This window comes from Pochonia chlamydosporia (assembly GCF_001653235.2).
Source record: "Pochonia chlamydosporia 170 chromosome Unknown PCv3seq00014, whole genome shotgun sequence".
Classification (NCBI taxonomy): Eukaryota; Fungi; Ascomycota; class Sordariomycetes; order Hypocreales; family Clavicipitaceae; genus Pochonia; species Pochonia chlamydosporia.
The window spans coordinates 254676-282323 of NW_019154049.1; the positions used below are offsets into that span (position 1 = coordinate 254676).

At 49.2% G+C, this 27648-nt stretch overlaps 11 protein-coding genes across 11 annotated transcripts; 8 read left to right on the forward strand and 3 right to left on the reverse strand.

The window, feature by feature from the left end:
* Positions 1-887: 887 nt before the first annotated feature.
* On the forward strand, positions 888-1466 carry VFPPC_10954 (hypothetical protein; the record flags this gene model as incomplete). Its single annotated transcript, XM_018289241.1, has 1 exon — positions 888-1466. One exon carries the CDS (start codon positions 888-890, stop codon positions 1464-1466), a length of 579 nt encoding a protein of 192 aa, XP_018136850.1.
* A 433-nt stretch (positions 1467-1899) lies between these two features.
* On the reverse strand, positions 1900-3820 carry VFPPC_10955 (Zn(2)-C6 fungal-type DNA-binding domain-containing protein; the record flags this gene model as incomplete). Its single annotated transcript, XM_018289242.1, has 4 exons — positions 1900-2809; positions 2866-3002; positions 3056-3435; positions 3508-3820. The coding sequence occupies 4 exons, from the start codon at positions 3818-3820 to the stop codon at positions 1900-1902; spliced, it is 1740 nt and encodes a 579-aa protein (XP_018136851.1).
* A 1112-nt stretch (positions 3821-4932) lies between these two features.
* On the reverse strand, positions 4933-6286 carry VFPPC_10956 (protein kinase-like protein; the record flags this gene model as incomplete). The annotated part of the gene is made up of 2 exons (XM_018289243.1): positions 4933-5748; positions 5873-6286. The coding sequence occupies 2 exons, from the start codon at positions 6284-6286 to the stop codon at positions 4933-4935; spliced, it is 1230 nt and encodes a 409-aa protein (XP_018136852.1).
* Positions 6287-7623: 1337 nt separating this feature from the next.
* Positions 7624-8319, forward strand: VFPPC_10957 (cell wall galactomannoprotein Mp2/allergen F17-like protein; the record flags this gene model as incomplete). The annotated part of the gene is made up of 1 exon (XM_018289244.1): positions 7624-8319. One exon carries the CDS (start codon positions 7624-7626, stop codon positions 8317-8319), a length of 696 nt encoding a protein of 231 aa, XP_018136853.1.
* Positions 8320-9363: 1044 nt separating this feature from the next.
* VFPPC_14856 (hypothetical protein) lies at positions 9364-10041 on the forward strand (the record flags this gene model as incomplete). The annotated part of the gene is made up of 2 exons (XM_018292624.1): positions 9364-9411; positions 9478-10041. The coding sequence occupies 2 exons, from the start codon at positions 9364-9366 to the stop codon at positions 10039-10041; spliced, it is 612 nt and encodes a 203-aa protein (XP_018136854.1).
* A 1190-nt stretch (positions 10042-11231) lies between these two features.
* Positions 11232-13483, forward strand: VFPPC_10958 (hypothetical protein; the record flags this gene model as incomplete). The annotated part of the gene is made up of 2 exons (XM_018289245.1): positions 11232-11813; positions 11882-13483. The coding sequence occupies 2 exons, from the start codon at positions 11232-11234 to the stop codon at positions 13481-13483; spliced, it is 2184 nt and encodes a 727-aa protein (XP_018136855.1).
* Positions 13484-15577: 2094 nt separating this feature from the next.
* Positions 15578-16891, forward strand: VFPPC_10961 (chitinase 3 precursor; the record flags this gene model as incomplete). Its single annotated transcript, XM_018289247.1, has 2 exons — positions 15578-16735; positions 16802-16891. The coding sequence occupies 2 exons, from the start codon at positions 15578-15580 to the stop codon at positions 16889-16891; spliced, it is 1248 nt and encodes a 415-aa protein (XP_018136857.1).
* A 3100-nt stretch (positions 16892-19991) lies between these two features.
* Positions 19992-21115, forward strand: VFPPC_16950 (metalloproteinase; the record flags this gene model as incomplete). The annotated part of the gene is made up of 2 exons (XM_018294702.1): positions 19992-20205; positions 20286-21115. 2 exons carry the CDS (start codon positions 19992-19994, stop codon positions 21113-21115), a joined length of 1044 nt encoding a protein of 347 aa, XP_018136858.1.
* Positions 21116-22908: 1793 nt separating this feature from the next.
* VFPPC_10964 (exosome complex exonuclease RRP41) lies at positions 22909-23817 on the forward strand (the record flags this gene model as incomplete). The annotated part of the gene is made up of 2 exons (XM_018289248.1): positions 22909-23213; positions 23304-23817. 2 exons carry the CDS (start codon positions 22909-22911, stop codon positions 23815-23817), a joined length of 819 nt encoding a protein of 272 aa, XP_018136859.1.
* Positions 23818-23981: 164 nt separating this feature from the next.
* VFPPC_10965 (disulfide isomerase) lies at positions 23982-25492 on the reverse strand (the record flags this gene model as incomplete). Its single annotated transcript, XM_018289249.1, has 2 exons — positions 23982-25262; positions 25346-25492. 2 exons carry the CDS (start codon positions 25490-25492, stop codon positions 23982-23984), a joined length of 1428 nt encoding a protein of 475 aa, XP_018136860.1.
* Positions 25493-26180: 688 nt separating this feature from the next.
* VFPPC_10966 (short-chain dehydrogenase reductase sdr protein) lies at positions 26181-27522 on the forward strand (the record flags this gene model as incomplete). Its single annotated transcript, XM_018289250.1, has 3 exons — positions 26181-26286; positions 26353-26581; positions 26715-27522. 3 exons carry the CDS (start codon positions 26181-26183, stop codon positions 27520-27522), a joined length of 1143 nt encoding a protein of 380 aa, XP_018136861.1.
* Between the last annotated feature and the right edge of the window lie 126 nt (positions 27523-27648).

Here is a 27648-nt window from a genome sequence, read left to right on the forward strand (position 1 = left end):
GGAAGCCCGAAGATGCATCGGGTGGGCCTGACGTTTTGTAAGTATTAAATCGCCAATAAGCCAGGGCACGGGGTACACGGTTCATAATGCACAGAATGCTAAAGCTGTTGCATGACGGCCGCACAAATAAAACAAAGCATGAGACTTATACACAATTACCCTTAGATCCTGGCCGCGAATATACTCTTGAATTTGTCACCAGTAGAGACCGGAAACCTCTGTGCTATGGACCTTGATCCTTGCCTTAGCCAAACTACTGATCGACTACTCAAAAGTAAAGCTCTGACTTCCCCCAGACTGATCTGGTTTCAATGAACCCAAATTCTCCCCCTTCTAGCTCACAGCTTTCTCATTTGTATTCCTGCGGTTAATTAGAACACCAAGGCAAAAGTCTTGGGCTGAAAACAGTAACGAGGCATACATAGTCTGCCCACTCCAAGTTGATGGGCTGCAAATACCCCTAGGTTAATTGGCGGAAGATATTCTTTTTCGGCATCTAGTGCGAAATGGATGCACCGTATTGAAGACGATGAAGCCATTGACCAAATCAACCTATCAGGCACGACCTCGTGCCTCGATTCGCTTCATATCGTTGCGTCTTCGGACCCGCTTTCACGAGAGCTGAACTTGTTGATCCCGGTGATGCACAATAGTCTGATAGAATATTCAGGGTTCTATCGTGCAAAGTATGGAAGGTGAATATTATACCTTGCGCTTACGGCAATTTGTGCCGAGATCAGCGTTTAACAATGCAACAATAGGCGGAACTGTATCCCTGTTATGGACCTACCAGTTCTATCAAAAATCGTCTTCTGCAACCATTTTCAAATCTTTTTCTTCACCTAGACGACCCCAGAAGTCATATGAATCTACAAACCCTGACAATGATGTCTCTGAAGAACTATCTCCTCGTCGCACTCGGGCTCGTGCACAGCGGCCTGGCTCAGACCTGTCCTGCCGAGTTGACGGTAACAAACGGCGGCTTTGAATGCGGTCTATCCCCGTGGTATGTGCCGGCACCACAGCCAGGCCAGCCGAAAATGGCAATAGCATCACCCGGTTACGACAGTTATCATGCCCTGCGGCTGGACGTGGCGGAGTCCAACTTCACCGACTTCAGCCTTGTTCATCCTCCCATCGGCCTGCAGTGCGAAGGGTACTACTACAAACTCAGTTATGCAGTCAACTGGGACACATATTCCGGTCCGGCTAGTACTGAGACCATCGGATGCAAAGTTCGTGCCCAGAGCTCCTACTGCTTTGGCGATATTGTTGGTACGGATCAGGTCTATGCGGTGCCTGGGGCAGGATGGAAGACTTATTCGTATACCTGCTTGGCAAAGAAGACTGGTCAGGGTACATATACGGTCGATTTTGACTGTTTTGGCAATGCTACTTACAGGGTCCCTGCGTTTAACTTTGAGGTGGATGCCCTCAACATTAAGTTGCTCGGGAAATCGCCTTAGAAGAGGGCAATTCTGCCTGCTGCTATTTGCTTGGGGGGTGGGGGGGTGGAGGATGTTTGGGGACAGTCTGGTTTGAAGCTGTATTGATGGGATCAAATAGCTCATAATTCTTTTACTCAAAGATAAAAAACGCCCATGTGCGGTTTTAAGAGCCTGGCTATATTATTGATTGCGTCTGTGCGAGGGTGGCAGGGAGGAGAGACTTGCTTGCATTCTTGAGAATGTTCGCATGATGAGGTCATGCAAATGTTGAATGAACTGACATTGTAGCTTATTCTTGAAGTGACAATGTTGAATCCATCAATGAATTCTATATTGGAGCATAGTGCCTCTGCCGGCCGATAATATCTGCCTGGACAAAGCGTCCAAGCTCGTGTAGAACTACACCACCAGTAACAACCCGCTTCTGCCCTGCCTCAGCCAAACAAACAAATCAAAAGAACACTCCACGAGACGCTATGCGCGCGAAGTTGTCTGACCAACATGATTTCATGGAACTAATCTCAACAGCATGAGAATTCCACTCCCAGAACGTCTCAATCACAGAAACAGCATCGGCAGGCCCCATGTCACCACCTTGTGCAACGAGCTTGTACAAGGACCGACATACAAATGACTTCTCCGTCACAATCGTCTGAGACGTCACCTCCAGACCAGCAATAAACAGAGGCCAGAACGAGAATTTGGCTTGCCAAGCTGCGCGGCCACCGCCTTCGCCCCAGAGTCGACGAAGTGCTTCTAGCAGCGCATGGAGAGCCAACTCTCGAAGGGAAGAAACATCCCTTAATATATCATCCTCCGCGTCGTCTGCGTTCAACAGCCTTCGAAGTGCCGGTATCGTCTTCGAAAGTTGTGGTTGCATGAAATGACATTGTAGGCAGTACAGCAACACTGATATTTGTTGAGCTCTTGCGAGGTTGACCCATGCTTGGCGGTGATTGACATCGTATTCTTCTGTGGACGTCACGCCCGTCGAACCATATCCATGATCGGATGCATTTAGGGTGATGGATTCCTTGGACGAGCCACCTGGGCTTGCCTTTGCAAACCGTCGTGGCCCACGTTGATTTTCGGCCCATGTCACCGGGTCAAAGTCAGCAATTTGACATACCAATTTCTCACCCACAGCAGCCCATTTTGTAGCGTAATGTTGCGTAACGCTACTAAAGTACCGGACACGATTGATCCTGATTATGCCTTCAACTAGGGTGTTTGCACATGGGAAACCAATAGATAGCCCATCTTTGAACAATGTTGGAAGCAGTGGTATATACTCCTGCTGCTTGGCAGTATGCTTGGCCAAATCCTCAGTTGGCGTTGTGACACAGCTCATTATATCGATTCTGCCGTGTACTGTTAGTTTCAGTGTAACATGTTCGTATTCTTGTGGCGTTCTTACAACATGACGCTCACGAGACAAAACTCCAGATTCGCGTGGGTGTCGCCAGCGAGAGAGGCCATGCCACCTCGATGCGCTATGATGGCCTTTGCAGCTTCAAGGTGAATTGGCCACGCGCTGAATGCCGACTGCTGAATCTATAGTGATACTTGTTAGTTGTGAGCATGATGACCACTTGGCGGCTTCCTACCTCAACTCGTAGCAGCATCACTACAATGTTCAGCGTCAAATCGCTGTACTGCGTCTCAGGATCTTGTATCTCTTTCCCAAGAGCTTCAAGAGCGTTCTGCTTATGCTTGTAGATAGAAGGTAAATGAGGGTGATGTACAGAGCCAAGAGAATAGCTTCTGCGCCGAACAACCACACCACTCACACCCTGCTCAGCGGGGTATTCTAATAGACACTGACTACCTTGACTTTTGAGGAGTTGGTGCGTCATAGTTACAGAGATGACCAAATCCAGTATCATGTCTGGGTAGTAGCACCAGTACTCTGTTGGTAGTTGGTGCGGGTTGTCAGACGCATCTACACAAAGTAGGTCCGCGAGGTCGACGAGCATATGCGCGTTCACTGCGTAAATATTCCCATTTCAGGTTAGTCAGTTTTAAGAGAGTAGGCAGGGAATAAGGAAGTTACACGTACAGTACATCAAAGAACCGATGGCGAGCCTGTCTGCTTCATAACCTGAAGGGTTAATCATTGGCGCCAATGGCATGATGGGGCGGCCGGTAGAATCCCTCTCTGCCTTCAACTGCCCATAACGCTTATACCACCGTATGAGTACGCCAAGAATCTCTTCATCTTCAGCCTCCTCACTATGAGGCCCTAGTTGTGGCGGCATGAGCACCAGCTTTGGTCGACCCTTTGGCTTGGCGCGTTTCTCTTGTGGCAGACCCTTTTCTACTTGCCTACCGGCATCTACATCCCCTATCCGATTAATCTCCTGGGTTTGCATTCTTGGCGCCACCCATAACAAAGGCTTTTCGCCGTATCCAAGACACTCAACGCGTCTGAGGAGACACCGTTTGCAGCCAGGCTGATGTCCATCACAGCGAAGCCGCTGGCGACGACATGTGTGGCATGGACGAGGACGAGGGTTTGTCATTATACCTGATTGAGCTCTTATTAGATGACGAAACTTGCCTTCACTTCGACTCTTTGTATTGCGATAGAAGTTGATATGGTGGTACTTGGCCCGGCGTGACAAAGTTGGCTCGGGAGTCAAGAGTCAGGACAAGGGTATGCGATGAAGTTCAAGGCGAACTTTAAGCTTTGGTAGCTACACAACACACTGATACGCCTTCACACCTTGATATGTGAGGAGAATATTTCGAATCTCGAGGGTCCCGTTCAAGGCCTCCATTATGGCCATTGACTGGGCTATACGGCCAAAACATGGGTTTGCGGACTGACAGATTGCCATGAACCGGGAGCATAGCCACTGGGCTAATCGGGCTGAGAACTCGGTACGCTAAACCGATAAAGGGCAAAAATGGACAACAGAGTTCCATTACAAATGGGTCCAGAAGTTTCCCCTACGCCCTACGGGAATTGAGCGAAGTCAATAAGCTGATCGTAGTGTTTCTCTTTTCAAGACACTCAACGTGCCCATCTCTTTCCATCTGGCAAAGATAACCCCAGAACCATGCCACTCTATGAATGCGACTCCAAGGGCACATCGTAGAAATGTCCAATATACTCTTAGGGGTAGTTATTCGTCGTACTCTTGTATTGCTTCAAGTTGCCAAGTGCCGGGATGCGCTGACATGTTTTGCGATGGCCTGTCGCCAGTGTTCACTGATCTCCCGTGTTCGTGTCAACAGAATATAACCTGTACTATCCCTCTGCATCATCGGAGCGTTCCCTTTTGCCAGGCTGAATGACCCAACGGTCAATTTTCCTTGATAGGTAGTATCCCAAATCTCACTCAAAGGCTCCTCGTGTCCTCACACAATCTATCTCGGTTCCTGATGAGTCTGCAGAAGCCTCCAAGCCATGCCAGAGAGGCCCATGACAGTCTGGTTGATTTATTCACTATAAAGCGCATGCATTAATAGCAGCCAATTTCTAGTTGCTACAGTTGATTACTTCACCACTAGCGAGCACCCGAGTCCCGTTGTGCAAAAGTGTCTGCGGCGGCCGTTCCCAGCTTAAAACCTTATCACCCCTATCCCGTACATCCTGCCGCCTCTCATCCCACATGTCTACGGTAAAGAGAGACAGCTGTCCATGAGGACCCTTGTTGGAAATTGTCTTCTGCGGTGGCTTGGGCAAGGATGGCCAGTCAATGGCATCTGGCAAGCGGTCTGGGTCGACGGCATTGAGGTCTCCTGCCCTTCTCTCCCGCCATTCTCGCAATATGAGCTGATATGACGCAGCTGGATGGTCCAGCTTCACCTCTGGATGCTTTGCCCACTCTAGTGAGTCTAGTCTAAGGTCACCGAGGTTCTGCTCTTCGTGGGGCCTACTCCGGAGGCTATTGTCTCGAGTAATAATCTCGTAGGTGGTGAATATAACGCCCTTAACATCGTTCCGGTCCTCGAGGTAACTCTCACCCTCCCCAGGTGAAGAAGGATGATTGATGCGGGCTGCAAAGTTAAAGTCCAAGAGCATGACAGAGTCTGTTGACTCGTCAACGACGATGTTTCGCGGGGCGATATCTTGGTGCGAGATACTGTATCGGAGGTTCAAGTCGTCTACAACCTTTATGAGCTGCTTTAGCCACTCCAGTCTGAAAACGCGCGACTTGTTCTCCTCTAGACTGCCGCCAGGCACATAGGTGCTGGTGAATCCAACCACGCGACCCTCGAGTTCGTCAACGACAATCCGGTCAAAGGGAACGATATTTGGGTGGCGAGGTAGACGCATCCACAGGTTCATCTCCTACCAGGATCTTTGTGCGTACTGCCATAACCAGTAGTATTTAAATACAACCTGCCCAAGGGTAAGGGTCAGTTTAATCACAGTTACAGGGCGACACAATCCGAGACCGGAACTTAGCTTTTACCTTTTTAGCAGATGCTCCCAGACATGGAAGGTATGAGACAAGATCCACATCAGGGCCAAGCCTCTCGAGTTCCTCAAGTTCGTCACGCCGTACTGTCTGAATCTGAATCCCTTCCGGGAAGAAGCTTTCGTGAAGCAATGGATAGTACACGCAGCAGGTCGGATCGTCCTTTGGATCAGTATATGTTGAGATGATCTCGCCAGCATGCGATACATAGATCCTATAGATGTCGGGAGATAGTTGGCTGCTATAGCGGCTGAAATGTTCAATGGCAATACTCTCGTCGTCTTGCTCTCCGTCCATAGTTACCGAAACCACCCGTCTCTGGTCCCAATCGGTGACGTGCCAGGTGCTTGGCCCACCGACAGGGATATCGCCACTTAAACAGAAATACTTGGAATCGTCGTCAATCATGTTGTTGTTCTCGTTCTCTTTCGCAATCAAGGCGTTGGGTTGAAGAGGAATGAAGCGGGGCAATGAAACCGTGTGAGATAACTTGGGGATGTGGCAATCGCGGCGAATAATGTTTTAATATAATAACATTAAGAGGTACCTATATAACTGCAATATAGAATACATTTTACTTTACTTTGGCAGTTTTTCTGGTCGCATTTCCTCTATTCCTGAGTAGCCAAGGCAACCAAGAACGATCGTACAGCAGCGCAACCCGAGATAGACGTGCGTTTGCTTCGTATTCAGCATAATGCTCAGCGCGGCCATACTTCCCGATCCAAATTCACCAGATAGTCGGCCAGCATACATTTTTGATCTTCGAAGCAACGTCAATGGTATCAAAATATCCAAGGGTTTATCACCCATGTGGCGAATGACTACACAAACAGTCCAAAGTTCTCCATAAGTGACTAACCTGTTTTCTCCAGAGACCTGAGACGAATCAACCATTTTCACGCCCGGTTCCGAAAATTCCCAGTTTTACAGTTAGCATTCCATATACAATCAACGCCTACGGAGGCGAAGCTTCAACTAGTTTGCGTCTTTTGTTCAATGCGGTGATTACATTGTTAGACAAAAGAATGCCAGGCAACGTGCTCGTGCTGGTCTTTGGGCAAGTCCCTCTCCCTCCAACTCTCCACTTTCAGTTTCTATCCGTCCACTAGCGGCTGAAATCCATACATATGTAGTTTTCCTGATGACATTGAACATTTATTGAAAGCATGTTAGGAGCGCTACTTAGTATTATGCTTTGCTACTCTGCACATGAACCGAGGCACTGACTGTTGCAGCTTGTGACCGGCATGCTCTCCCGCCAGCATCCCAACTTATCCACGCACCAAAGACGCATCAACGAATGCAGGCAAATATGCTAGGTTCGTTAATAAGCCTATTTATTATCGTTTATGAGTTTCCATTCTGCTTGAGACCTGCTTTTGAAATTAGCACATAACGGATGACTCTTTCAAGAAAGAGTTCAACCTCAGGTCGAGAATCATTTGGACCTGACACATGTCTAGAACTAGTGCTAGCTGCGTTTCTGAAACATATAGTCAACGCCACAACTCAGCTGCATCATGATTCTTTTTCGCGAGAACTTGACAAAAACAGGCTAAGTTCAGGTATAACATGTGAATTGCGAACAACCTTACTCAATTCATTTACAGCAAAACACAAAAGTATGTATTACTTTCGGTATATATACGTAGATATAGAGTGGGCCAGAATATCGCGATGTCGCTCTATTGCGCTCTCTTTGCCAATTGCGTGTTTCGTCAACTTCCATTCGTCTGCGTATCATGAAGTTCGCTGTCCTAGCTTGTCTAGCCACCGGCGCTTTCGCTGGCACGATCTTTGGTCGTGATCTTAGCACAGTTAAATCCGTCCTTTCAGTCGTTGGCGATAACATTGCCGGTCTGGACAGCGCAGTCAAGTCCTTTGATGGCAATCCACTCAAGCTTTTGACAGCGTCGGACACTCTGATCAAGTCACTAAACGATGGCAAAACCAAGGTCGACAAGTCCAGTGGATTATCAATCATCGACACTCTTGGCCTTCTAGGACCGATAATAGGGCTGCAAAACAAAGCCGATTCCCTTGTTGCAGATCTCAAAGCCAAGAAGAACATAATTGCGAAGAATGGATTTTGCGCCGTGACGCTGTCCCAGACTACCACTATCAATACGGCTACTCAGAACCTAATTAATTCTGTCGTCGCAAAGGTTCCCGGTCTTCTTCAAGGTATTGCGAGAGGTCTCACGTCTGGTCTTTCCAAAGATCTTCGCGACGCGATGGATATATTTAGCCCGGCAAATTGCAAGGATAGCACTCCTCCCATCACGACTTCGTCAACAGCACGTCCAACGTCCACCGCTCCTCCAGGCACAACTTCTCTCCCTGATGATGGTTGTCCTGCCGCTCAGACCGTTACTGTCACTGCCATCGATACAAAAGGTTGCGTGCCAACTAAGGCTCTTTTCCTTCGTAGTTGGTAGTTTCAGCGAGGTATAACATGAGGGATTATGTTACGTATATTCACAATGGAGCCAGTCATCTTGTAGCTGGCTCGTCTATATAGCTTAGTAAGATATACAACGTACAAATGCAAGTTCAATCAGCTGTGGAAAGTGATCGCTGGAGCTATTGACATCTTGACAGGTTTCATGCTATTTAGAACGATTCTGTGTTTCCTTGTGTACGAATGAGTTAATTTGGTTGTGTCCTGGTCAAGTCGTCTATTCCAATTGTGTACTTAATAGCGCGCTTAAGAGGTTATACAGCAACGGGAGTAAAGTAAGCGAAACGTAGTGATCCTATTTTTTGAAATAATTGCCGAGACATATATTATCAAAGAAAATCACGAGTTGGTCATTTGACCAGCAAAACGGGACGATCCGCCGATCCAGAGAGATAGTCCAGGTTATATTCCGCTGACATATGATGCAAATGAAGTTAGCGAACTTTCTACCTGCAAGCTCGCAGCGTAGTTGGTTTTGCCGCATCGTCTAAGCACGTGAATTTGACGCAAGGCTACCATTAATCTATTGTGTCTTTATCAAATTTTATGCATTACTTATCATACCCTATGAGACGAGACAACCGTGCACTTTGGCAGTGTAAACGGGAAAAAATGATATTGCCGCAACGTGTTGCTATTGTTTATTTTATATAAGCTGAAGCTATGAGCCGCATCTGGCACTATCACTCTGATATAAGCAGTTCCGTCCCGTACCACCGTCACGATGTGACACCTTGACAATGCCGTTCGCCCGCCATTCTAAACCAACGCAATGGCCACACGATTGGAGAGCATCAAGAAATACTTGATGTATTGTTTCACACGCGAGTAGTGGAATCCGAAAAGAGGGGGCTATGCCACAAGAACGAGGAAGGCACAAATATAAATTCCCCTCTTGTGGCCGTTCGAAACAGAATGGAACAACTACTCATCCTTCTTTCGTCTTCCAACTATTTCTCAGTCAACCAAGACAAACTTCGATATCTTCCCTTGATCGCATAACGATACTAGGACTCTCATAATGGCAATCTCAAAGTCTCTCCTTCTCTGGGCGCTTGCCGTGTCTCAGGTACGATCCCAAAACTTCATCTTTACATATAACCGCAATGCATGATTCTTACTGAGTAACCTGCAGGGCCTTGTCCTCGCATATCCGGTGGGAGAATCGGGCTCTAGACTCGAAAGCCGTTTCCTCCGACCAGTGCGACGGCCAGATGCGCCCCAAGCCGATGTGCGCTTTGGGGCAGATCAAGGTCCCGTCACTGACGTTTCGGAGAATGCAGACATAATTCCTTTCTATTCAAGGCATTCCCATAAAAAGGGTGAGAAGGGTGGGAAGCATGAGAAGGGTGGGAAGGGCGCAGACGCAGAAATTGTTACCCAATCCTTTCCCCTAGAAGGACAACCAGATGGTGACTTGTCATCAGGACTGGCTCGGTATTTAAAGGGATCCCATAAAAAGGGTGAGAAGGGTGGGAAGCATGAGAAGGGTGGGAAGGGAGCAGACGCAGAACTTGTTACCCGTTCCCCTCCGCTAGAAGGACGACCAGATGGTGAATTGTCATCAGGACTGGCTCGGTATCTAAAGGGATCCCGTGGAAAGGGTGCGGAGAACCCAGACGCAGAAAATCCTGAATATATGGGGGGATGGTGCGGTAAGAGTGTGCCGAAAGCAGTGCAAGAAGGATGCCCAGAATAACCAAGTTTCAACAGGAGAGATCCATAATCGTGGAGGTCGAGACTCCGCAGAAATAGCAGTTCCCCGAATTCCAAAGGTACCCTCTAGAAAGGGTACGTAGAGCCCAGACGCGGAAATTCCTGAATATTTAGGGGGATCCCGCAGAAGGGGTGTCAAGAGCACAGAGCCAGAAGTCGCTGGTCGAGATGAGTAACTGGGACGCAACGTCGAGTTCGAGTGATGACGGGCCCTACGCAGGTGTGGGGGTGAGATCGTGAAAATTGGTTTTGGTTTCAGTCACGATTGTGTTTGACGCATGGCTAAGTACAAGTTTATGATACTTTGCGATTTTTTTCCTAGCATGTTATGTAGGACTTGTGTTAGATTCAACTCTGCACAAGGTTTATATCGTTTCTTACTGTATACCATGCTTACGGCTCTATGCCAAGCATTAGTTATGTAGTTATAACAACAACGATGAAATATACGCGTCGAGAATTTTCCACCTGTGCTCTCTTTGCAGAAGACCCGGCAATGGTGACGGATCTACTGCTACTATGCATACTATCTCGGGGGAGTCGTCTTTTAGGTGTCGCCTAGAGCTTCGCGTATCGGTAGTTGCAGTTTCCTGGAACATGATTCACAAATACCAGGGCTTTTTCTTCCTTCCAGCCGAGTCATGTTGTACATGTCGGGTTCATCTCCAAAGCAGGGTGCACCAACATCGAAACGCAGCACGGGTCACGAACTCACATAATTCGCCCCGGTAGTCTCGGTATGCACGGTCTGCGTGAATGATACGTCCCTGACTTCTTTACATCTCAAGCTTGAAAGGTTGACATCTTTGTGCAAACACATAATTGAGGCGAAGTGGGCTCACCAGGATGACATCCCTGAAGCTGAACACTACCGAAGCCACAGAACACTCCACCAATTAGTCAAAGCGAGAATCTGCCTGGTCAATTGATAGGCTAGTGCCTGATGTACTCCCTGTTCCATTGTGGACTTGAGCTCAGCTGGTGGTTTGCCAAGTTTCGACTGCCTGGCTTCAGCCGCACATCATCGTGAAGATGCGAGCTTGGAACAAACATCTGTTGCGGCCAAGGTGTGTTTCCTGCCTCAAAACTCGACGCGTACTTAACACCCGTTATAAATACTGTCAATTGGATCTAGGTATTTCCATACGACATTCAGTTCCAAATTCCCCTTCAATGAGACCGTCCAGCCAGATCTCTCCTACAGCTGCTTCCCTGACGCCGGAACAAGAAGAAACGTTCAGGCTTTGGATCGGTAGACACAATTGGAAGACACGGCCATCGTTGCAGACAGCGGCAGATTACCTACAGCTCAAGTACAATCAGTCATTTCCTTCAGAACTAATGAGCCGCATTATCGACGACGTTTACGCGGAGAGAGTCGCACCACCTGATCCAGTGTTCATCCAAGAAAATCCTGCCGAGATGGAGACTGAAACATCGGCACAAGACCCCGTGGCTACTCATAACAGCAAGTTTAAATTTCCTGGCTACGGGCTGCCCACTTGGTTTCTGCCGAAAGATGGCGAGCATTTCCCCATTCTAGTAGGCGATCAAGAAGAGGGTTGGCGGGCTGCTACGCTTCTCATTCGAGAATTGTGCATGCTCAAGGTTATGGAGGATCTCACCAACAAGCCCGAGTGGTGGACCAAAGTCGTTGATCCAGAAATACGGGTCAAATGGAAGAATGAAATGCTTTCACTTGACTGGGAGGCATTTCACGAGCATGCCGATTTCACGCCGAGAATGGCCGACGCCGTGAGTTTTTGACGCAGTAACTTGAATGACACCTCTCACGATACAAGCATGCTAACTGCCGTAAATAGTGCATAGAAGAGTTGACTAAGAAGGCCCGTCTCTGCGAAGAAACGGGACTGGTTCCCGTCTTTGACTACTCAGCTTGCGTCGTCAAGTCGGACAAACTCATGGATAAGGATCTGATCAAGAAGCTCGCTGATGCGATGGCACCATTGGAGAATGTGCCCGAGGAGGAAAAAGACTGGCATCCAGGCAGTGATGGCAAAGTCTTGGATATCGTCCATCCTTCGCTGTGGCCGTTGATTTATGGACGGTCACGAATCCTACCTGACAAGGAAATCACCGTGGATGATTGCCTGAATCATGTCGGCATGGGTGAAGTAGTGGCCAAACCCAAGTCAGAGCCACCTGTCACTTCTAGATCATGGGGTCCGGAACCGGTCAACGTCTCTTCTGTCAATTACCAATGGCTTCCTTGCAATGTTGCCGTTGACGGGGAGGGAAAGGCAAAGATTACGAGTTACGTCAACAATCTACACCCGATCCAACATGCCAAGCTCTACCCGATAATCGAGCAATTCATCACAAAGTCCCTACCAGCATGGGACCTCGTCTATCGATGGCCGAAAGAATTCGAGTTCCAGCGACTCACCACCAGCGAGGCAGGAACGCAATGTACCACTCAAGAAGCATGCAAGGACTCGTATGAATGCCGGCCAACAAACCGACCGGTAAACGATGATGAGCCGCCGCGGGAGGAGTATGAGGAAGATGAAACGGGGTACGAGGAGAGCGAGCGCGGCCAACTTGACGCTCTGTGGTTTCGGTCAACGCATCCGCAGATTCTGCCTGACGCAACTCTTGATTCCGACACTCCTGAGAAGATTGAGAAAAAGGCAAGCCAAAATGAGTACCAGAGCAGCCGGAAAGAACAAGGTCGGTTCAACGTCACAGCAGACAAGATCAAGACAAGTGGCTTTTTCGGCTCAAATAAACAGATCCAAGTTATCGTCAAGCTGGCAAACATCCATCTTACACCGGACAAGCCCACCTACGATGGAGGCTCATGGCACATCGAGGGCCAGCGTAACGAGCATATTTGCGCCACGGCCCTATACTACTACGATAATGAAAACATTACCGACTCGCGGTTGGCGTTCCGCACGTCCTCAAACTCAGAGGATCTAACCATGAATCTGGACTACATGCAGAGTGACGTTCGCTCTATTGCAAGAACATTTGCCGTAGACGAGGCACACGAAGCAACAACCCTTCAGAACATTGGTTCGGTCCTCACACGTCAAGGACGGGCGATCTTCTTCCCCAACCTCTTGCAACATCAAGTACAGCCGTTCTCACTTGCTGACCCAACCCGTCCGGGTCATCGCAAGATTCTCGCCTTGTTCCTTGTTGACCCAGCGATCCCCGTCATTTCGACGGCGAATATCCCTCCCCAGCAGCGCCCTTGGTGGCCTGCAGAAGATTACATTCGCAACAGTAATCGCCTCCCACCGGAACTTGCTCACATTGTTTTACAAAATGTGGATTATGTAATTGACGAAGAGGAGGCGAAGGCGATCCGGGAGAAGCTCATGTCTGAGAGGACGGTGATGCAGACTGCGTTTAGCGAGGCGTTGCAGTCGGTAGAGTTTAGCTTTTGCGAGCATTGAGATGTGACGTCTTTAGAAATTTATATTATAACTGCGTATTATTTTGTCATGGCCACAGAAGTCAAGGTTACTGCCAATGTGATAGTTTCATTGTCTGCTGCCTCGGCTGCTTCACGCCCGTCAACTCCGACGTTGCACGACATGTTCAAGAGCTACACAGGGGACAACCACTGTCTCACTAACCAAACTCCTCCAATCTATACGCTGCTTTGTCACCTGAGCACAGTAAGATTCACAAATAACACTGGCGTCGTTTCCAAACACAGCAGCTCAAACACCGGCCCAATGACAAAAGGCGCTGCTCTACGCCACGTTGACATCACTGGCCAGGATATAAAGCCAGCAGCCATCACCAGAGGAGTAACACAGCTATAAAACTGGATGGTTCAGTTACCCCACCTCTTGAAGACGGCATTTCTTCAACTACATCAGTTATCAATACAAGAAACACAAGAACAAGCTCATTCATCATGCCATCGTCAGCTTCCATCAAAGCAAAGGAAAAGTACGAAGCGATGCTTCTAGCCGCAAAGGGAGATGGAGTTTCTCGTAAGTACCGCGTAATCAAGGACCACTTCCAACTGGATGGTTACCTATGATCCGGCTAGACATGTCGAACCGCGTCGCCGCAACGAGACACCCGTCTTCGGGGAGTTGTGAGATGACCAACTCCATCACGCGCAGGTCGAGCCATAGCAGCAATACCTCAAGCGCCGGCCGCTTCCGAACCATGATTAAAAACATGTTGTCTCCCCCCGCGTATTAGGATCTTGTCCGGTATGCTTGGTGGGCGTGAAATAGTTTGGCTAGCTTAGTGTGCGGAACAACTGCACTTGTCTTAATGAAGATGTTACTGTTACTTTTGGAGTTGTAATGTGACGCGTAGTTATAACCACGTGAATGAAGGGATCGGCCATTTCCCGCCAAAAGTTTGGCTTGCCAAAAAGAGCGATGAGTGCAATCGGCTACGTTCCAGTATTCCCGAGTTGTTGTAATGTGCAGCACTTGTGGATACTAAAGAGACTCGAGCCGTTCGACGCATTTGACACCACATTAGAGAGGCACGTTACCTATTGCTTCTCCTTTCATCTCCTAAATGGATGAGATAGGCAAACATAATCTAGACACACTGCAGAAAAGCCGCGAACCCATGGTCTTCACAGCGCCACAGTAGGTTTCCAGCAGCCACTAACCCCAGGCACCCTGCATAATGTCTTGAAGCGGAAGGTGTAATGGCATCGTGAAACTGAGGGTTGCATTGTGACCATTGCAATCTGAGGGATGCACGTGGCATGTATACAGAATGGACAAGTTTCGCGGTAGTCTGATAGGAGACTTTCCAAATGGATTCCCGGATTTGTCTCAAACTGTCCGTTCGTGGCAGTAACTGGTGCAATTTGGCCTGCTTTAAGCCCGGGCTTTCTTCAGAGTATGAGGGCAGATGTGTCCTGGGACTAATATCATATTCGACTATGCCTTCCCTGTCACCCCATCGCCAGATCTTGTTCCCACTGATCGTTTTGACTCAATTACAGCCGTCAGTTTGACTCAATTACAGCCTTCAGTTTTTCTCTCCTTGTCCATCTCACGAAATGTTAAAACTCCCGCCCTGCCCAGCAATGTCAGAAACAACTAGTAGCCCAGACTAGTGCAGGAACATGTCCCATCAGCTTAAACCCCCACCAAATCTCCCATCTAAGTGCATTGCTGCAAGATATGGACGCTACGGATATTCGGCACGTTTTGTACCCATCACGGGATGGGCAAAGTCGCCCACACTGAGACGATTACACGATGGATTATATCACTTCATTCCTGTCCATGTAACGTCTCTTCATGAATAGGAGTGCTCCTCAGTCATTCACAACTAACAGTGCCTTTGTCTGAGTGAGATTAGTGTGCGCGATGAGCCATGTGGACTTCAACTCAGTCGGTGGACAATTGGCGTGGAGAAGCAAGTATATAACATTCCTCAACGCGGCTACGAATTGACGAACATTGCATCACAACGCATCGGCTTCTTCATTTTCTTTGCAAATATTCTTCTCCTTCTCTGTATATACTCTTGATTATTTCATCGTACATAGCTTCAACATGCATTATTTACGTGCACTTTCCGGTCTCAGCCTTCTTGGTCTAGCATCTGCTGCCCCCTTCACTGATAACTCACCACTTCAACGACGACAAGCCCCAGGAGCCCAGAACGTTGTATATTGGGGCCAAAACGGCGGTGGTACAATTGAGAACAACGACCTAGCCTCATATTGCAAGTCAAATTCCGGCATTGACGTACTCGTCCTAGCCTTCCTCTACCAATTTGGCAGCGGTGGAAACATCCCCAGCGGCACAATCGGCCAGTCATGCTACGTTAGCACTGCTGGTCAAGGCCAAAACTGCGAAGCCTTAACTGCCGCCATACACACCTGCCAATCTGCTGGCGTGAAGATAATCTTGTCTCTTGGCGGTGCCACGAGCTCTTATTCCCTGCAGTCGCAGGCGCAGGCCGAGCAAATCGGCCAGTATCTGTGGGATTCGTACGGCAACTCTGGAAACACTACAGTCCAGCGGCCCTTTGGCAGTAATTTCGTAAATGGATTCGACTTTGACATTGAGGTGAACGGCGGAAGCAGCCAGTACTACCAGTACATGATTGCCAAGTTGCGAGCCAACTTTGCGTCAGACAAGTCCAACACGTACTACATTACTGGTGCACCGCAATGCCCTATCCCCGAGCCAAATATGGGGGTCATTATCAGCAACTCTGTTTTTGACTATCTTTTCGTGCAGTTCTACAATAACAACAACTACACCGTCCCATGTGCACTGGGAATCAACGGCGACGCTCCTTTCAACTACAACAACTGGACGGCGTTCATATCCCACACTCCCTCTGCTAATGCCAAGATATTCATTGGTGTACCAGCTTCACCCTTAGGTGCGAACGGGACTCCCGCTGGTGCAGCGTACTACGCCACTCCAGAGCAGCTTGCCGACATCGTTAATGAGTACAAGTCTGACGCACATTTCGGCGGTGTCATGATGTGGAGTGCTGGCTTTTCGGATTCCAATGTCAACAATGGATGTACCTATGCGCAGGAAGTTAAAAATATTCTCGTTAGTGGTGTGCCGTGCGGATCGTCGGGCCCCCCTACCTCAACTCATACTGCGACTACAACGACCATTACGAAGACGACGTCGACTAGTTCTCCGACTGCATCCCCAACTGGTGGGACAGTTCCTCAGTGGGGACAGGTATGTTTATATTCTCTGCAGCTACCCAAGTGTTGAAGATGTAATTGTTTGCTAACGACTTGATAGTGTGGTGGTCAGGGATACACTGGGCCTACTCAGTGCGTTGCGCCTTACAAGTGTGTTGCACAAGGAGCTTGGTGGTCATCATGTCAGTGAGCTAAGTAGGAATGGAAAGTAAATGATATGTGGGGACTAGTAGTTGGATTGGCTTTTTATCTGTCAACATTCTGAGTTTCTGTTGTTTTGCGTTGGGAAATGTCGGAAAACTTGTTTAGTATCGTGCCATTTATGATGCTCTCAACTATGGGAAGTTACGAATACAGTACAAGTAAACAAGTTGATGGAGCTGTACAAAATGAGAGAAACTAGGTTGCAAATCCACTTCGATAGTAAATATGCTCGCAACACCTCTAAATCTTCTTCACTAAGTTCAGCCTCCATCTTTTGAACGCAACAGCAGCATTGGTCCTGACACAAGAAGCCAAGAGAACCGACAGAAGTGCTGTTTGCATAGACAAGAGGTTCTCCGTTAGCCCAAAAATTAGATGGCTTCAACAGTTGCCGTATCGACCAGGACTACAACTGACAACGTGTACAGCAAACCGCGTATATCAATTCAGTGCATGCATTGACGGCGGTCCACGGTCACGAGTGTTTGACCACCAGAACATGAATTAGTCGCCTTAGGAGGGAAATACTTATGAACTCCCACTGTATGAGTGTCCATCCTTCGGAACTGGCCGGCCACTAGAAAGTGACTGATTGGTCATCAATGAAAGAGCACTTTCGCAAGGGAGCTATAGAAAATTAAATGACAAGTCGTCTGACGAGCTAATGGTACGATTCTTTGCCGGTGAGACACACTTGGTAGCCATTGTAGCTCCCAATATAGGAAGGAGTTACTGCAAGAATCGGACAGCGTATAATAGCACTGGGGCCGATAAGGATAGTAGGCTCTGGACGCGACGGCAACTCACTAAGCACATATACACGTATCCATGCATTGCCAAGAGCTATCATCAGTACATTGCCGAGTGGGAGCAACCTGGTAGACAATTGAGACACAGCTCGGACCGGTTAGAGCAACAGGGGCATCCCATGGATCTCAGATCGGGCTAGGTGATGGGATTTCTGCAATGGATGAGCATCTGTGGGGTCAATTGCGGCTAAATCAAATCTTGTTTCTAACGAGAGGACCGCAGTCTTGTGTGATATAAGCTAATAGTGCGAGATTTACTATCCTCTGCCTTCCTTAAATGACACCGGTTGATTAAAAGTAATGAGTTAATTTATCAGTTGCCAAAGTCCCTGCCTTTCTGAGTTACCGTAGACGCAAGACCCTTGTCACAAATAGCGATAACCAAATTCGTTATAACGCCTTATTAAGCTCCGAGCCTGCTGCTGCCATTGCAGTGATAACCCCAAACAGAAGACTTGTGATATTCTTCAAGCACAAGTAGCAAGCGCGGATGCACCGTAGTGGAGGGGAATAGTGAGTGCAAGAACTAGAATGCGTATATAGCCCATGCGGAGTTGTCAGGACACCGAGTCTATTACTCGGGATACTGTCCGTAGTGAAAAGTTGTGAGAGCCCACAACGCGGCAGTCCTCCGTGTCTCTCTTCCTACGGGATATCCGACTTTAATCCTCGACAGGAAGTCGTGGGGTACTGGCAATATTTGGAAGCCTGTTCGAAAGAGGAAGCTAGAAGCACAACCGGGGTTGGATTAAGAGTGACCCCCATACTCAGCCACTTTTAGAGTGATGTCGCACTCGCTTTATTGCCGGATTGGCATCACTTCCGGGGAAGCAAATGCCAAGTTCGCCGGGTTACCAATCCAATGTCTAGAGCAGTGGGGAAGATATGTCAAGTGTCGCAGGATATAAGGCTCAACTGCACCACACTTTATGTGGTGTCACATTTTTTTTGTGAGATTTTAGATAAGCCGGGACTCAGCAGAGCGCATCACATTACAGGTTGCAAGTAGAGGGTCTGCACATTACGTGCATGTCTCAGCCAAAGAGTACTGTTGTACATATATCGCTATATGTCAAACAATCAGGTGCTGCAAAGCAATATCACATTAAAGGTGCGGGGAAGTCAACTTACAACCAACATGGAGTGTTTCACGACTGCTTACTTTCCTCCGGCTCGATACAGCTACTACACATGCAATATGTGTAGTACTACCGCATCTCGAAGGATGATCCATGGACGGTTAATTCTGATCTGGTGCCCAAAGCCAAAGCCTTATAAGCTGCCACCACAGTCTCACAAGTTACAGCATCTCCAGTTCTCCACCACATCACCATCAAAGTGAGACGGCCGACTTTCCGCATCGGGAAAGTGAAATGCGATTCGAGGATTCGTCTCACCCCGACGCTGCCACCCTATCCATGTTGTGCATTGAATCCAACGAAACTCGTGTTAACTAACCAGGATGGCAGGTCGAATATTCCTGCTCAACTAGTTCCAGCATTTGGTTGGTTTACAAGACAGCATATTAACCTGCTTCAGGCTTACTGAGTCTGACTCCATATGATAAGGCGCTCAGTGGAAACATTGCACTACTACCTGCCCAAAATGGACTAATATAAACCTACTCTTCGCACTGCTTTCGAATTCGCCCGGTGCTTATTGCCAAGGGCAACCTAGATAGACGAGCCGTTGCGCTGCGAAAACGCGTGTAACGCACGACTTCACTTTGAGACACAGCAGATGTCGTCCTGCCCGCCCTGACCTTTTCTTTGACATTCTACCCAGAACGGAGTCACTGCGTCTTGGCGTCGATCCGAAGAATCCTACAAGCACTTGGCATTTACCCCCATGCCAGGGGGGCCACCTCATATGTGTGGGTTGGGGGCCACTCCGCGCAACATGCTTAAAGTCAAGCTTCCTCATTTTGTCTAGGACCTTCTCATCTTCATGCGGATACCGCCGCAGGACCTCGGCAGTTCTCATCACTTTTGAGCCAGCCTCTAAGTGGAACACCTTTCGGGGAAGTGCTCGAGCTTCCAGATTTGGAGATGAGAAATGCTACCTCCATGATGGACCACAACTTGTGACTGGTTCGATGCTAGGTTGTAGGTTGTACTGTATCTCAAGGGATCCTTGGTGATTCTGGCGTCGGCGACCACTATAAAAAGGCATGTCCCAACAGACAGAAGATGATGATAATAGGAAGCAGTCTCAATCACTGGATACGATAAACTCAAGTCTAATACCTTCCAAGACATCCTTCAACTATCTATCAATATGAAGCTTTTCACCGTTGCAACGCTGGTCACCTTGGCTGCTGCTGCGCCAAGCATTGCGCCTAATCCCAAGGTCAATGTCAAGCTGGAAATGCAGGAAAACTCCAAAGTCAAGGCCACCGTCAGCAACCCCACAGGCGAGAGCATCAAGATCCTCAAGACGGGGTCGATCTTGGACTCGGCCCCAGTTCAGAAGGCTTCCGTGTCCAACGAAGGTAAGTAATTTACATAATCTCAGGGCCCGTGCTCATCAAGAAGGGGCACTCAATGAAGTCCATTTTCTAACCAACACCAGGCAGCAAGGTCGCTTTCGAAGGCATTAGAGTCTTCATGGGTCCTCAAGCCGAAGAGTCAAATTTCCAGATCATCCCTGCAGGTGAATCCGTCGAAGTGACCTTTGACATTGCCGAGATATACAACCTGTCCAACGGTGGCAGCTTTGACGTCCAGTCCAACGGCCAGCTCAGCTACGCCAAGTCCGGTGATATTACCAAGCTGGGGTACATCTCCTTCGAGTCCAACAAGCTCAACACACACGTCGACGGCGCCGCAGCCGCGGCCTCATACTCATCCTTCCACCAGATGATGAAGCGCGAGACCATCCAAAGCGACTGCACCGGGTCCAAGCTCACCGCTATCCAAACGGCCAGCAAGAACATCCGCGACATTGCCACCAAAGCCGCCGAGGGGGCTCGATCCGGCCCAGCCAAGAAGATGACCGAGTACTTTGAGAGTGCTAGTCAACAGACTCGCAACGTCGTGGCCGGTGCTTTCGACAAGATGGCTAAACTCTACAGCACGTCTGGAGGCAAGCCGGATGTCTACTGCACTGACCGGGCCAGCAACTGCCAGGGAGGAGTCGTTGCCTACACTCTGCCCTCGCAGAATTACATCGTCTACTGTCCCACTTGGTTCAGCAGCTACCAGCCCCTGGATCGAACTTGCCGAAAGGTTGACCAGGCTCATATTGCTGTCCACGAGTCCACCCACTTGAGTCTTGTCAAGGGCACCAGTGACTACAACACTTATGGATATGCGAACAGCATCAATCTCCCGGCTAGCCAGAATCTTAACCACGCTGATACGTATGCTTACTTTGCACATGACACCTTGTCTGGCTGTTAAACATTGCGGGAAAGAGGTCTGACCTGTGGTGGTTGGTGAGCATACATGTATAGGTACTAAGGCGAAGTTAAATAGTACAGTTCTGTATATAGCTTAATATATTAGTTAAGGATGACTACTTGCCCATGTTTTATTTTGTTTCACGTCGTATTGTATGCCCTGTGTTGTGTGCCGATGCCATTCCGTCATCCGGGTGGTTATCAAGCCAGAGATGTGATCACGTCGGTTGTAGTGAGCCCAACGCACCCCAATCTCACCAGAATGTATTTGTGGAAATCGTCCATGGTTGTCAAGTGTAATGAGTCGGTGTACATGGACCAAGTCATGGTCAGTTCAGACGCACGTTTCATCGGCTATCGACTACCAACAGCACCGAGAGTCCAAGTTCCAATTTAAGCAAATTACCATGCGCCCTTGCGCTGAGCTCCCTTGTAAAGAAGGGTATTTACTTGCCACAATTTACAACAGCTTGCTCCGTAGATCGTCAAGTCCTGTAGATGCTCACGGCACCTGTTGTGTACACAATCTCCTCGCGACACGCTTTGTTGCTCACACATACGCCTGAACCCGCACAAAGCACACATCAAGAGTGTCAGGGTTTGCATGTCAGCAATCACAGCTTCAAATTCTCTTGTGGGCGGTATTCCCGACCAACATGCATCAGGAGTCCGATTCACTGCTGTCTCTGAGCAAGCCATTTGCTTATGCACTGGCCCGGTCCCAAATAGCCACTAAAAACTGGAATACAACGCTGCATTAGTACCAACTGCATTGCTAGCTCGAGCCGTGGCCATCCCATCCGCAATCGTACCACAGAGCACGCTGGCCGACTTTGAGACAAGCCGAGCCTGACTCGTCGATGTGAGCAATGTTGTCGAGATTATTATTCTGCTAAAGCGGCTAGATTTGCGTGCTAGGTCAAACATTTGAAGCTGGATGCTCCATCGGATCGCCTTCGCTTGTGGGTGTCGGTGCGGTTGGCGTCAAGTTGTCATAGGCGTCAATGAACCTGCGGATTAATTGGTATGGATAGCCTGCAAGCTGCATTCTAAGTTTGGTGTGTGATGCAGATAATGTGGCCAGGGCGCCGATCTTTAATGGTGCGCATTAAACTTCTGATTCATTTGTCTGTTCTGACTTGGTCAGCTGAAAATAGTACATGTATTTGTATTCAAGTCCGTAGTATCGGTGATTGCACTTATACGCGAAACGTTCGGAATCGGGAACGTTGTATAATATCAGCACAGCGAATAGGGGTGAATTTATCTCGAGAATACTAAATGTAAAGATGTACTACGATTTAGAGATTCCAACAATCTCAGAAACTGACTCACCAGACTCAAAATCAGTGGTGCGTCCGCTGCCGTTACGGAGTGACATGCTTGTTAAGAAACACTCAACAAACTCGCTTAACTGAGCTAGTCTCTGACAAACATGTACAAGTTTCCGAGCCAGCCTGATTTCCAAAATGCACCAAGATTTCGTTCTATTCTTCTTAAGATAGTACAAACAAAGAGCTTGGGACATTACAGTTTCTCGTTCCTTTTCAACCGTAAAAAGCATAGGGTAGCCAACCACAACCACAGACGATTGTGGCACGGCTTTCATCGCCGCAGATCAACCACATTTCGACCCCACTACCCCACTCTGCAGTTTGCAAGAAACAGTCAAGTGTCAAGCAGAGCTCCAAGACACCAAAAAAATGTCCAGCCGCTCAACACCATCCGCAATTGACCCCCTCGCACTGAACAAGTCCGTCTCCCGCCAAATCCTCGCCTTCCTAAACCGCCGCCATGCCTCTAGACACATCAACCTACTCCTTAGCACTCCTTCGCGTAGACGGCCGACGCTGGAACGAACTCCGTCGCCTCCACGCCCAAATCCGCACACAAGATGCCGCCGACGGATCGTCATACTTCGAGATGGGCCACACAAAAGTAATGTGTGTCGTGACCGGCCCTTCAGAACAAAATGCACAGACGCAGGCGCAGCGACGAGGTGGTCAGGCAACGGGGCGTGACAACGCTTCCATTAGTGTGAATGTGGTTATTGCTGGGTTTTCGAGCGTGGATCGCAAGAAGCGCGGACGAAACGACAAGTGAGTTCTACCCTTTCGATTTCTAATTTGGGACCTCAAATTGCAATACAAGACCGTGAGAGGAACGACGATTGCTGATGTCTCTGATAGGCGAATTCAAGAGATTGAAATCACCATTGCCAAGGCACTGTCTTCAACTGTCCACACGCACCTGTTCCCGCATTCCACCATTACGATATCACTACACGTCCTCTCGCAAGACGGATCTCTCCTCGCTGCCCTAATTAATGCCGCAACTCTTGCCGTCATTGACGCTGGTATTCCGATGACCGATTACATTGCGGCCTGCACAGCCGGGTCAACATCTTCCTATGCTGCTGGCGATGACTCTGCGGACCCGCTCCTCGACCTTAACAATCAAGAGGAGCAGGAGCTGCCGTTTCTCACCGTAGCGTCGCTGGGGGATAGTGACCGCGTTGTGGCCCTGGTTTGCGAGAGCCGCGTCCAGGTCAGTCGTCTGGAAGGTATGCTTGTGGTTGGCTTGGATGGGTGCAAACAGGTCAAGATGTTTCTCGATAAGACCATCAAAGATAAGGGAGTCAAGATGATTAGAGAAGGGGCTGTGCAACGAAGCGATACCATGGCCATGGAGCTGGACGAGTAGACTTGTGTGCATTTGCCCCCCACCAGGTGATAATCTGGCTCTTTATGGCGGACAAATGCCCGCAAAAGCAGGTTGGTAATACGCTTGATACAAATTTATACTACTACGACGCTATCATCAAGTCAACTAACACGGCATGGATTTAACCCTAGATGTACAACCGTTTAGAGCTCCTCATGCTTAATCTCCTCCTCCTCTTCCTTCTTGGGCGTTTCTTCCGACGCAGCAGCCTCTGACGTTGTGGTGGAGCTCTCCTCAGCAGCCTCTTCCGCGGCGATGATCTGCTTAGGCAGCTTGTTCTTGGTTCCTTCACCCATACGAATGGCATCAATCCATGCCTCGACGCTCTCGGCATCAAAGTTGCCATTATAATGTCGCCACCAAGAGCGGCGGGCGTTGACGGCAACGAGCTCCACGTCTTCCGTCAGGTCAAGGGCTTTGCGAACCGAATCGGTTCCTTCGACGTTGCTGGGAATGGCGATAAAGGGAAAAAGCTGTCGGTGTCCGTGAACATATTTGGTGTTGAGCAGCGACAACGAGTTTGTAACCTTGGCACCATTCTCAGAGGCGTCGGCTGGAATAAAGGCCAGAATACAGGTATGAGCCTTTTGGTGCAGACACTTTTCGACGAGCGTGTCCTTGGAAGTGATGGTCGTGATGGAGATAACGTCTGGAGTGGAAGCTGTAGGCTCAGCCGAGGTAGTGTCTGACGCTTCGGGTGTCTTGGTCGACTCTTCCTTTTCGGATTCGGTGGTAGTAGACTTGGTAGTCTTTGCCTTGGTCTGGGCTTTTTCAGACGACTTGCTCGCCTTCTTCTTGTCGTTCTTTGCCTTGGCTTTTGCGGGAGCTGGGTCAGGATTGGGTTCGCCGACCTGTTTCAAGAAGGCAACCATGTCCTTCTTGTTCAACTCGCCATCATAGACAACAGGTTCCTTGTCGCCGCCAGGAACAAGCACAAAAGTAGGAAACTTTTCAATGCCAAATTTCTCCACAGCCTTGGTCTCCTTGTTGCGAACCTGACCAACAGAAATGACGTCCAAAAAGTCAATGGCAATACTCCGTAGCAATGCGCTCGTGGTTCCCTTGTCCGTAAACAAGATCGCCTTGGGCTTATCGCCCTTCAAGAACCCGTCGAGGTCCTTGTCCGCAACTCGTGTAACATGGTTGTTGATCTTGCTCACGAGCGCCTCGATAATAGATGTAGCAGTCCGCGGGCCCTGGTAGTCCTCGATCATGGGCTTACTACCAGGCTTTTTGCCAGGGCGAACAATTTTGAGTGTGGGGAAACCCTGTACTCCCATGCCACCACAGAATTGCTTGTTCGTCTCTTCATCGCAGTCAATGGCGGCGACTTTCGCAAGACCTTCGAGCTTCTTGGCGGCACTTTCATAAGCTGGTTTGAGGTTCTTGCAGTGGCCACACCAGGGGGCGTAGAATTCGACAATCTAAGCCGCGTGATATACGTGAGAAGTTCGTCCTTGTAAGCGGCGTGGGGGAGAGTTAGTAGTAGTGAGGGAACGTGTCTTACCGAAGTGTGATTAGATTGAGCAATTAGAGTATGGTACGTTTTGGCATTGATTTGAAGGACGGGCGAGTTCTTTGCGTACATGGCATGGGCGCTGGGTATCGCAGCCAGCACCGCCGTCAGAGCACCAACGACGCTTGGGTTATGCATGGCGGCGGCTCAGAGCAAAAGTGAGTTTGCTATGTGTGGGAAGTGAGCGCAAAGATGGGATGGAATAGAGACGCTATGAAGAGTAGAAGAGAGACGGTGGTCAGCCTGACAGGTCTGAGCAGTTAATTTATGTTGTGATGGACACAGGGTTGAAGCAACATGTCCTGATGTATGGAGTAACACATTGGGAAAAAGGCCACGGTGGAGCTGTCTGGTGGTTCATGTTGGTACAAATGTTGACACTTTTTGCAGGAACAAGTTGACTTGGGCCAACATTGGACCAAGCGGACAGCCACAGTTTGCTCAACCGATTGAGCAACGGACTGTGGCGCGAGCTGTAGAGGGGCAGCGAAGCCAGCCTTCAACGGCCAGAGACCAGGCGAGCTGCGGCTTGCCAGACATTGCGGCTGTGGACTGAAGCCAGTCTGTGAGGGGTCAACGTCTACGTATGTCACTCTCAGGCACCGACTTCTGCTCCCATTGGCGGGGCCTTCAGAGCAGGCATCAAACACCATCAAGTCCACATGCAATCCAGTCTCATTCTCAACATCGCAACTCGTCTGTCGCCCAGCGTCCAATTAACGAGCCCTTGCCACCAAATGTATATACATCTTGGCTGAGCTCCGATCCGTCCTTACCACGAATCTTCTCGACGACGCCCAACAACAAACATTAAACCACCACAACAATGACTTCAGAGCCTCTGCCCGCGCCTCTCAAGATTCCCGAGGTCAGCCGGTTCATCAACCGCGCAAACCAGCTGCGCACAATCAAACCCGCCATAGCATATTGGTGTACGTCCTCCATTATCACACTGCAACTTCACCGCCAGAAAGTCTAATCGTTGATAACACATTTAGGCGAGTACCATGCCGTCAACCAAATCGTGACCAAGAGCCTACACACCACCGACGACGATTGCTTCGCATACACGAAAAGCCTGATTGAGCGCCTGGAAGCTACCAAGATTGAACGCGCAGAGGATGATGCAATTGTCGATAATACCGCCGGACAGGCGTACGTGGAGCAATTTGCGCAAGAGACGTTTAGTCGCGCCGAGAGAACCATGAGAGCCAACAAGGTCACAAGGTACGTTTGCCTCTGTAGGAGGGGATTTTCATACTGCCACGACCGTTCATATTTTGCCAAAATTACATTTACAGCACAATGTTACAATTACAGCTTTGAGAAGTGGTAAATGGACTGGTGTTGACCCTCGCAGACAAACGGCAGATACCTTCGACGCAGCCGCCACATTCTTCGACCTCACTCACGAATGGGGCACCCCCGAGCCCGACATCCTCAAAAAGATCAAATTCGCAAAATGGAATGCCGCTCGCATTCTCAAAGCCATTAGAGAAGGAAAAGATCCCAACGAGACGAATCCTCAAATTCAAGAAGAGGAAGAGCTGGAGCTTCTCAGCCCGCCTGCTGCTCCCCAGCAAATCAAGAGCCCACCAGCTGCGTCTATAGAAGATGTGCCCGATGCTGGAGAACCAGCTGAACCAGCTCAAGAGGGCTACTTCCCACCAACGTCAGCCAACCCCGAACCATTCGTTCCGTCACCATTAAGCCAGAGCCCCGGCCCTTCGGCATCAGAAATGCACCCTCCAGCACAGGTGTCGCCCGTCCCATCGCCAGAACCGCATATCCCACCACAACAAGTCCCGCCACAGCCTTCACCCCAAATACCAACGAAGCTACCATCCCAATTCGCGCCGCCTCCTCCTGAACCATCTGCCCCGAGCCCTCAACCTCTGTGGGACAACACACCTAGCGTTCCACCGTCCATATCACCTCCAGCACCTACGCAGCACTATGCACCTCCTCCTGTTGCGTCGGCCCCGATTCCCGTCCGCCAAACGCCATCTCAACCACCGAGTGTGCCCTCGGGATACACCCTGAACCACAAGAGTATAGAACAGGCTCAGAAGCATGCCAAATGGGCTATATCGGCGTTGAACTTTGAAGATGTGCCTACAGCTGTTCAGGAGTTACGGAATGCGTTGGCAATGCTGGGTGCTCAGTGATGCGAGGAGGTGAGCTGTATGGGGTTGCTGAGTATAATATCTAGATAGTGCTGCGGCCTGGTCATGTTGGATATTGGACCTGGTAATATGCTTCGGAAAGCGCTGTATTTTTACGTAGAACACAAT